Here is an 11,122-nt window from a genome sequence, read left to right on the forward strand (position 1 = left end):
GAGTATCTGTGTTCTTAAAAAATGGGTCTCCTTTTAATGGAATTAGCTGGTTAATAGAATCAAATAAATATTTCCAAAAGTGATTCCAGTAAGAGGAATCCAGTGTACATATATATCACAAGCCTTCATGAGCATCTGATGAAGTGAGCTTCAGCTCACAAAAGCTTGTGCTATATATATTATCTACTTCAGTTAGTCTATAAGATGAAAATCTACCCTGCCTTCAACTTGAACAAAATCAGGATAAGTCACCTGTGCACAAAGATGTGATTACAGCTTTTTACAGGGAGAAGAAAAAAAATCTTGTACCTAAGCTAAAAATCTCTCCCAAGCCTTGTTGTAGTATTTGGAAATAACATTATAGAATATTCTGGTTTTGGTGCTTGAGTAATAGCAGTCTCATTTGACCTTTTACCTGTACAGTTGGACTCTGTGCAGTACAATACAGTGTTGTTCCCTCTCCGCTCTCCAGTACTGAGGCCCATTATACACTTAGGGTGCTTATACACCCTAGTGTGGAGGCTGCTCTGATGAACTGCAATTACAGTTCAGTGGAGCAGACTCAATTAATCAATTCTGCTGGAGTGTGGTAATTACCATGCTCCAGCCAGCCTCCATGTCTGGTGTATCAGTATCCCCAGGCTTCAAAATGGTGACAGGGGTGCTTTATCTAAAGCTTTTTTGATACTCCAGGTGCTTTAATTGGAGCAGCTCTAGGAGCCGCTCTAATAAAAGTACCCCACCCCCTCCCCAGATCACATATATAGATGCCCTAACATACCACTCAGAGAAAATATTGATTCCTAGGACTTCAACTTATTATTTCTGTACTTCACAGAGCCTCCCTTTAAACCTCTCTTAGACTTTTCTTGCACTACTTCTGAAGACTGTCTTCCTAGTGGTTTTCTCCTCAGCCAGAAGAGTAAATGCATTTCAGGCACTTATGGCTGAACCTCAATATAAGGTTACCAGGACCTCTCTTAAAGCTCATTGTCACAGAGCACTTAGGTGCCCTGCTCCTTTAAAGAGTGGCAACTGCTAGGGAAAGAGCCCTAGCAGTGAGTGGGGAGCCCCCAGCTGCTGTTTACTAGGGCAGCTAGAATGAGCTAGTGGCCCACACCTGCCAGTGGTCAGCTGACTGGAAGGGGCAGGGCCTGGCTCGTATATAAACCCCAGAGCTGGGGCCAGGAAGGCAGTTCTCTGCCAGCAGCCAAGAGGGAAGGAGCTCTCCCAGAGCAACCAAAAGGGAGAGGCCTGGCTGCAGGTACAGCCTCTAATACTGGTAAGGGATGGAGCACCCCTGGTATGGCTTGAATGATGTTATAGCCCAGGGGCTCGTGTTTTGTTTGCTGTTTAAGACTGGTGGTTTGGGTGAGGCTATTAGGGGATGGAGGAGGCCTCATAGGGAACCCACGGCAGTGCGCTGACCCTGGCGCCAGAGAGGGTGCGGCATTTGGGGGTGCGCTGACCCTGGCGCCAGAGAGGGTGCAGCATTTGGGGGTGCGCTGACCCTGGCGCCAGAGAGGGTGCAGCATTTGGGGGTGCGCTGACCCTGGCGCCAGAGAGGGTGCAGCATTTGGGGGTGCGCTGACCCTGGCGCCAGAGAGGGTGCAGCATTTGGGGGTGCGCTGACCCTGGCGCCAGAGAGGGTGCAGCATTTGGGGGTGCGCTGACCCTGGCGCCAGAGAGGGTGCAGCATTTGGGGGTGCGCTGACCCTGGCGCCAGGGAGGCACAGTGTGAGAGAGGGCTGTGGGGAGCCCAAGCGCCAGGGAGGTGCAGTGTGAGAGAGGGCTGTGGGGAGCCCAAGCGCCAGGGGGCCAAATTATAACAGGGCCCAGACTGAACAATGTCAGTTCCATCTGTGAGGCTTGGGGGTATGGTAAAGGAGTGGTTGGAGCTACGTATAACCCGTAAGGCAAGGGTGCCCCGAAACACCCATTGTGACTCCCATCCTGGGGTGGGATCCACCAGGGGTCCAGGGATCCACGGGGTCCTGGGAATCCAATCTCGACAGTGTCCAGGAGGACTTGGAGGCAGCCTCTCTATCAATCATTCGATCAAAGATGTGGCGGGCAAGAATTGAAGGTGCCCATTGGGCCAACTTGGCACAGTAAGTGGTCCTGGGGAAGATCACAGCCATCCTACAGGACCCCATCCCGTGACACTCATTCCTCAGGTTGTCTCAGACCTTCATGTAACAGTCAGTGCACCCACCTGTCTTCTTTTTCAAGCCACACTTAGCACTGGAAAAACAGAAACTGCATGTTTTTAATGTATGTAGGACTTTATCCCATTACATTAAGTGGTTCAAACAAGCCAGATTATCATCCTGTCTGTTTCTAGCCATTGCCAAGTATTCTAAAGGTCAAAAAGATTACTGACATAGGAAACACAGCTGGCTGGTGTACTTCTCCCACTGAACCTCAAGCCTCACTCCCTTAGAATGCAAGCAACATCCTCTTCCTCAAGAACATGCCAGGATCAGAAATCTGTCTTAAATTACCTGGTGACTACTCTCACATGCTTGCCCTGGACTTGACTGATAGGCCAGATGCCAAAATCAGTGTTCAATGAGTGCATCTGGAACTTCCCACTCCCTCCATCAGGTGGATTACATGTGCACAAAGAAGAAATACATTATTATTTACTCTACATGAATTTTGGCTCCTTGAGAGGATATTGTCCATGTAGATCTCATAATCCACTTCATATCCACTTTCCAGTGTCCTAAGCTACCATGACAGTCAAATTGTGAGGAAACTGAGAACCTATTGAGATTCCTGCAAAAAACATTGGTTTATTTTGGTGCATAGGTGGCTTAACCTGACTTTGTCCTTGTTCACAGCTTTGTGTTCATTTTGTAAACACACGCATATTTCTTATAAGATCTTGCAATGCGGAAGGGACAGGGAACCGTCTATCCCATGCTTCATGCCCTTGCATAAGAACATGAGGAGACACCAGGTGCAGGAGCAGCTCTGTCAGACACTATTTTGTTTTCTTTTTTTTTTCTTTTTTTTTAAAAGGTAGATGCATTAATTTGCAAGAGGCACATATGCACCTAAAACTGGATCTAAGCCAACCGTATCTGAAGGAAACTTCCACAATTCACTTTTAATTTATTGTAGAAGTTGGCATTTTTCCAGCATCTAAGCTGGCAATGCTAATGCTCCGGGGGCAGGGGGGCAACTTCTTCTCAGAGCTTCAATTTATTTTCCAATAGTCAGTCTGAACTTACTGACAAGATTATTCCACATCAGGTAGACTATATACTTTTTAATGCCCATTTTTCTTCCTTCAGTTCGTAGAATATTCAGAATGTGATTAAGTATCAACTCCAATTTTTTACTTGAGTTTACATAGAAAATTATACCCTTTCATGTTCTCTGTGGGCCAAATTCTCTTATAAAGCACTACACAGTGGGCATGTCTACACATGCAGTTAATGCACAGGGGTGTTCCAGTGTAGAGCTAACCAATAGGCAACCCCCATACTGAACCACTGGCACACACCACCCAGCTCCATCAGTATCTACACGTGTGTTGCTGAGAAGTAAAAAACTCTGCCATAGGATAGTACTTGTGGTTACAAGTACTAACCTACAGCAGAATTAATTAGTTTACTCCATCCTAATAGCACTACATGTGTAGATGCTGAGATGCTTACTGTGGACGTAATTAGGCAACTTCACAGTAAACATCTCATGTCGATGTCCCCAGTGGGGCTAAAAGCAGAATTATTTTCCTCCATATAACAAGTAAGTTGCTCATTTTGCCTAGTGTACTGCTATTCGTTATATTTTAGTTCACCATTAATGGTAACTTTGTTTTATATAACTAGCTGTCAAAGAAATACGAGTTCATGAGTGACACCAACCTCTCAGAACATGCAGTAGCACCTCAGAAAACATCTGTTCTCAAGCAAATGAGCTTTGCCAGTCGATCTATGCCAACTATACCAGGTAAATTAACTATGGTAAGACTGCATGCTGCACCAATTGTTTAAGATAGACCCAAAACTAAAAATTAGCTTTTTGTCCTTTGTTCCATGGAGGCTGAATCTAAAGTTCCATCTTTAGCACTGAAATAGAGTTGGCTGGGATAGCATGTAAAGTGTAACATGTACCTTGAAATGCATGTTGGAAAAATCTATAGAACAACACCCACTTATTACACTGTTGAAATTTTAAATGAACTTAAAAAGTTCTAATAGAACATTGCTTTGAAAATTTGTCATTGCCCCAACCTTCATCTAAACAAAGAAAGTATGCTGAAAACATTAAATCCCTGCTAATGCAATTCTCCCAGGTTATTTTTGTTTTACTTAAATCATGTTATGGTAGAAAAAGTCATTGTAAGCTATTGCTTTCTTAGGAATTACCCTAAAGCTGAGTCTGCTGTATGTCACCCAGCTAAAACTTTGAGTGCAAAAATCCAAAAAGGCCTGCGAACACCCAGCACTAGTTTTTATCTCTGCTGCGCATCACAATTAAAAACCAAACATCCAAAAAATCCAATTTGCATGTTTCCAGAGAAAAAAGGTCCATTGGTCTTTTCTGCCCTGTAGAACTTTATTTATGGAAGCAAGATTTTCAATGGTCTGTGATCCAAAGGCAGAGTGCAGAAAGGGAAGAAAAGAAGAAAACTTTGCTCATCCCTTACTTTAGGAAGGAAAACACACCACAACATTGGGTTGCAGCACCAATGCAGGGAAATGTAACAAGTAGAGGCAAGATGAGATTTGTATGTCGATTTAGGGAAACCTCTGTGATTGACATCACACCTCCCCCTTGAGAACAGGGAGAGGAACAGATCAAGTAACAATATAGCTGCTGAAAAGACAGGCCTTGGGATATTGATAGATTTAATATTTTCCCCAAATAAAGCTTAGTTTTTTCCTATAAACTTTTACCATTATGAAGAGTTTGCCCTCTTTATAGACCAGTATCCTAAAATTTATAGCTCTCTTTCTCCTTTCACTTGTACCAGGACAAATCAGGAGTGATGCTGGCGTACACAATGGAATTACAGTAATATAAGGCCAAAGTCAGTGAGAGGAGACTCAGGCCTTCTTCCTGTTCACTACGCAGTTGAAATGTAACTAACTCTTAACTAGGCTTTGTAGGATTCAAGTTTTATCAGTAAATAATAAACCTTGATTTCACCTCACACTCACAGACCAATGAAAAAATATTTCCATTGTTAATAATCAAAATGTATAAAAAAAGGTGCATAATTCAAAATGATGCCTGATGGAGTGTGTAAGTATGGAGGGCGGTAGGCAGTCCTACAGAAGCATGCTGACTAGTTTTGATAGCAATTCCCAGAAGCCCAAGGAGACTGAGAACAAAGAAAGAGGAAGTGACAACGTGGACAAGGGAGCTATGGGCGAGCAGAGCTGAAACTGATGGCAGCTTTGCTGCTCAGCTGGTGGCAGTTCTACAGTAGTTATGTTTGTTGTGGCAGGTGATTGAACTGCACAATCCTGCAAATTTGAATGGATAAAAAATTGAAATAAATTCTTAAAAATAAACATTGATATTATCCTCTGAAATTTAGAAATAAAAAATTATTTCTGCCAAGTCTACTCTTAACCTGTCCAAGGGGATTCAAGTTTTTTCATAGACTGAATTTAAAAAAGGTGGAATTGGATTAAGACAGCTCATCTTTTCCTGTGAATTGTAAAAAATATTTATTTTGTGCTGTTTTGCCTTACGCTTCTATTTCTCTCTTTTTACAACCCATCATTTGCATCTATTTGAAGGGTTGACTCTCTCAGTTGTGTGCACCCCACCAGCTGATGAAACAATTGGATCACATAGATTGAGCCAGCAAATTCTTCCCACTACCTTAGAGGGAGACAAGAAAACCTTGAAAAAGAAGAAAAAGAACCAGTTCTTTAAAACAATGGTAAGTGTTGTTTCTATCTCTATGAAAAGGAGGAAAAAGGACTTGTAAATCCAGTAATTAAATTTGCCCACATTTCGAAGTACAAAGAAGCAAAGCGTTTAAGAAGTCATGGACCCAACGTCCTGAGAAAACTATGCAAAGCTTATCTTCTACTTAAACTTCTGGTGCCAATACATTTTTTTTTTTTTTTTTTTTTTTTTTTTTTTTTTTTTTAGCTAAGAAGCAATGAATATTGTCTGCTAGGAACAAAGGGATGTATAATGTACTGCATCTTGTTTACCTCCACATTCACTAGGTTCAGAGATGTAGTGCAGTATCCATGCCACAAGAGGTCTCATTTGACCAACTGGTTTTCTTTTGCCTGATCTGTACAACTTTCTAATAGCAAATATAGGAAATAATTTTTTTTTTGTATTTTTAATCTGGCATCTAGCATCACAGTAGTTGCTAATAGTGTATAGTGCAAAATATGCATATACAGATGCATGGGTCAGTTCTGATGCCAGATACATTTCCAATTGAAGTCAGTATTTGATTCAGCCTGGAGTCAGCATAGCTCACTGAAACAGATTGTGTTCCTCTAATTTAGCAAAATTCCCATTGTTGTAAATGAAAGTTTTATACAATTGAAGTGCATAGAACTTGATCCAAAAAAAAGTTTTTCAGCGCAGATGCTAAGATCAGAAGTTCCAAAAATTGCTCTAAAAATGGTACATGCTTTGTAGAGTATTCCCTTCAGGTCATGGGAGGTTATATTTGATACACATGCCAGAAGTTGCTGATATTCACAGTGGTGGAACTTACCGTGATATCTATGATATTTTACATGCATCACCAGTATTGCTGATATTACAATTTTTTCATAAATTTCATTTCAGCCCTTTTGTACTTTAAAAAGGCATAACTTGCTCTCCTCTAAAGGAGTTAATCAGCATTCTATTCTAAAAAACCTAAATTGAAGGCTTTTCTAGCTCTTATCTTTCTAATAGGACTAAAAATAAAATAACTACCATGCTTACTCAAATACAAAACGAAGTGATTTTCCACTTCAGAGAAACCACCTCATCTTGGATTTGAGTACAAGGCAGTGCCTGGAGGGTATGTGGATGCTGTGGCTCTGGCTCTGGACCTGACCCAGGGTCAGGATCAGAGTCACAGCTGCTGCCTGCCCCTGCCCCACCCCCACCCCCACCACCTCTGTTCCCCACATTGTGTCTCCAGCTTCCTGCTGTTGTAGCAGCAGTGGCTCTGTCTGGCCCCAGAGCCTGGGCTAGAGTTGCCACCTCTACCACTGCTACTGAGCCACGTTGGGGCTGTAACAAGCACATGCTCCATGCCCCAGACTGGAGTGGGGCTAGACCTGTAGGGTAAGCATCAGGGAGCAGGTAGGCAGTGGTTGCAATTTGTGGGAGACAGCAGAGGGAGCACATGGTGGGGTGAGAATGGGTAGAGACACCGGAGAAGGGAAGGTGATGGTGGGTGCAGGCATCGGGGGACATGTAGCAGGGGAGCAGGTGCTGAGGAAACGGCAGGCAGCAGGGTGGACAAGTGGTGCAGGGGACTGACAGCAGGGGTCAGGTTGCTTGACTCCCACACTGCCTGCTCCTCCCACTCCCCATCTGCCTCTCCATTGACTGCTTACCCACCACCTTCCCCATACTGTCTCCCATCTACCTGCTCCCCTTCTCCCCACTTCTCCTTCAGCCACTGCTTTTCCTGCTGCAGTAGAGGGGGGAGGGAAAGGGGAGGTAATTAGATTCTCTACATAGAAAATTCTAGCAAATCATTACATTTTTCTTGTATAGAATTTAATTATTGGGGGAGGGGTCATTTTAAATTCAGAGTTGTCTTGAATTTGGGTAAATACAGCATGAATTTGGTTTTATTTATTTCAAATGTGCCTCAGAATGACTGCATGCTGTATAATCAGTATGTACAATGTAGCCTCTTCTACCAATTAAAATAATTAACATGAAATGAGAGAGGCATACTTTCCATTTTCACAAGTTCAGCAAGTACTGAATAAAAGCTTAGAGCCTTATCAAGTGATGACTTAAGTAGGTGTATGCCTAACTTCACATCACTGCGATTTACGTAAGTGAAGCTATGTTTGTATTTATGGCTTTGTTAGAATGTGGGAATTAAAGGTATTCTGGGTTTAGTATGGGATATCCCTTTTGGAGTAATAAAAAAGAGATTAAAAACACAAGCTAATTTCTGTATATATTTACAAATGGAGTCCAGGCACACCCACTTGTGACTATATGATCCTCTGTTTTTCCTTTATACAGCGGATTTCCAAACTGCCTGAGGATGGCAAACACTCTGGAGAGCGCAACTTTGAACCCTCATCCAAAGATCTGTGAATTCCACTGCTTACAAGACAAATCATTTCCCAGTTGCCCTCCTCCAAACCCCACCCCCACGCAGCAAAAGTGTGCGACTATTCTAGTGCAGGTCAATTGTAGAGACATCATTGACGTAACTTATGGATGATAGATAATGCATATAAGTAGCGTTCATGCCTGTGATTCTAAGCATTTCAAAATAATATGGATGTATAAGGAGAAACTGAAACTATATAGTGATTATAAATGGTGTGCTAACAGGGATGTGGGCCAAAAATACAGTGATCCTGTTAATGCGGGAGAAGTAGAAGTCATGGTATGCTTATTTTTTATGTAATTCATTCCAGTGAAAAAGGATGTCACTAGGTCATCTGCACTGGCGGCTATTCTTTTGACAGTTTAATGGAAGGTTTCAAAAATTCATCCTACTCCTGTTCTCATTAAAGCACATGGAAATGGTATCACTATTACTTATATCACTGCACTCCAGAGGTGTGACTGCAGACAAACATGAGCTTACTTTAAACTACTGACAACAGTGGAGCTATAACACTGTGGAACTCTGTGTGAGTTAGTCACCTACGTACTTCCAGGAAGGTTTTGAAGCCTTTACTGATCCTCATTTTGCTACTACACTGTTTTATATACCCAAGCTAACATGGAAACAAAATCAGCCCTTTACTGTAACACTGCATGCCTGATTTTCTTCTCAAAACAGCAGTAGCTGCTTTGTATTGAAAACCTTTGCCAACATTTATATACAAGAGTGGATACCGCACCTGATTGTATGGTATAGGTAAAGCTGTTTTTTCTGCAGTTCAGCAATAAAATTTTAAATGTTTCTTTTATTTGCCTTGAATCTTTTTAACTAGAATGTCATAGTGAAATATGTGTTAATTGTTTTTTACTGACAACAAAAGGAACTCAAGAACTCCATATCCCTTGCTTGTCAAATTTAATTGATTTTCTTCTCATGTGACGTGATAGAGTTTGAACATAGTTCCTTGTTGGCGTGAAACTAAACAGCAGTGCAGGTCAGTATCTTACCTTTTTTCTTAGAGCTGTCTGTTTGTTTGTTTTAAAGAGAAATGACATCTCAAGCACAGAATAAATTAGGCTCAAAGGTTTCCCAAAAAGAGAAAGGACAACTGCTTTTCCATACCACAAAGGGCAGGATACCACAGCAAAGTACATGTAATGGAATATCATAAAAAAAATTTCAATGGTAAGAACACTAGGCCTAGGGCAATGAAACAAGCTTCTGAGGGGAGTCAGAGAACCTCCTTCATTGGAGATTTTCAGAGGCTAGGGACGGACATTACACACAGACTGGTTTAAATGATCAGAAACTGGTTTAAACCTGTAACAGAACAGAAGTTCAGTGCACATAACCAGTTTGAAAATGGCTGAAACCAGTTTGAGATAAACCTGGTTGAAAGTAGTATCAGACTTAACTGATTTGACTCAAACCAGTTTATGCAACGTCTGTCCCAGACCCCTTGCTGGTTTAAGATAAAACAGACTACCTGAGCATCCCTGCATACTGTTTGGGCTGGGCGGGGCTCTCTGCTCCACAGCAGGGCTGGCCCCATCCCTTTGCTCCCTGGCCAGAGCTCTGGCAGAGACTGCAGGTATAGCAGGGTCTGCTTGGCTTCCCCCTCCCCCACCACCTTATCTCCCATAGCATGGACCCTAGCTCCACAGAGCCTAGGCATGTGGTATGCTAGCTAATAGTGAGAGGTGTCTCTGTTTGTGAGTGTCTCCTATTTCACTGGGGCAGGCAGACAGAACAGTGACTGCTTAGGGCTTTTTGGAGCTAATCAACAGGTCAGCAGGTAAGCTGTTAAAGAAGAGTTTGAATTAATGGAGAGAGGCTATTGTTTTGCTGATGTGGTGACAAACACTGTTATCAGGTCCCTGCTGGCTAGACAGTATGATGAAGCAGGGAGAGGGAGATTGAAAAGCTCTGTATCATCAACAGATGCATGCACTGCACCGCCCCGCCCCCTTGCCTCAGAGTGCTAGCAGGGGGCTGGGGTCTAGCAACACTTGCGCCCCTTGAGCAGCGAGTGATGAAAAGCCTGGGATGGTGCAGGCAGACCTCCCTAAGCAAAGGTCCTACTGGGGCCTAGCCATGCCCTCCCTCAACTCAGCCCTATGGAAGGGAAGGGAGGTCTGCTCTAGCACCTCCCAGCTTTTAGCCTGAGCCACTGCAGGCATGTGCCTTAATTCCCTCAGTCCCAGAGAGAATATCTGTCTAGTTGTAAACCAGCTCACACTAACCTGCAGAGATTGAATCAATTCAGGCTCAGGCTTTTTGAATGTCTGTCCCTAGCCAAAAAGACTGGATATGGACACGTTTGCTGGGATGGTTTAGAAATATCGGATCTTGTATTCTCATGCAGGGCATTGGGCTAGATGATCCCTGGAGGTCCCATCTGACTCTGGTTAGATAGACCATTCAAGGCCCTTGTTTGTACACTACAACAATTTGGGAAGGTCTATGCTGATTAAATAATATGTTCCTAATTATAAGGTTTAAATGGCTGGTGCAATTATTGCAACTGATTTTGTTTGGATAGGCAAAGTAAAAAAGGTGGAAATATCATTGGAAAGATTTCTTGAGTTTGTTTTATACTTGTTTGTTTTATAAATACAATTATATTCATCATGAATAATTTACTTATTAAATATAGCATATTTCTTTTTGCAGGTTGTCACTGAACAGCACTTTTTTCAAGTGTAATTCATTACTAAAATAAGTAACATTTGCTTTCTGTGAGATTTCTCTAGTACCTACTGTTTGCACTAATATTCCTGCAAGAAGCTTGTTCACTAAAATTACTGCAGCTGCAAAGCCAAA

At 42.5% G+C, this 11,122-nt stretch overlaps 1 protein-coding gene across 1 annotated transcript in view; it reads left to right on the plus strand.

Annotated features, from left to right (window-relative positions):
* Window positions 1–9,107, plus strand: part of DOCK2 (dedicator of cytokinesis 2) — an 849,953-nt gene extending 840,846 nt beyond the window's left edge. The window contains exons 50-52 of the mRNA XM_019506524.1: window positions 3,843–3,963; window positions 5,766–5,911; window positions 8,203–9,107. Of these exons, the coding sequence (XP_019362069.1) occupies window positions 3,843–3,963; window positions 5,766–5,911; window positions 8,203–8,277 (342 nt within the window). The 3' untranslated portion in view covers window positions 8,278–9,107. The remainder of the gene's footprint in view (window positions 1–3,842; window positions 3,964–5,765; window positions 5,912–8,202) is intronic.
* The last annotated feature ends 2,015 nt before the right edge of the window (window positions 9,108–11,122 follow it).

This window comes from Gavialis gangeticus, unplaced genomic scaffold (assembly GCF_001723915.1).
Source record: "Gavialis gangeticus isolate Ggan-Ray unplaced genomic scaffold, GavGan_comp1, whole genome shotgun sequence".
In the NCBI taxonomy this organism is placed as follows: domain Eukaryota; kingdom Metazoa; phylum Chordata; order Crocodylia; family Gavialidae; genus Gavialis; species Gavialis gangeticus.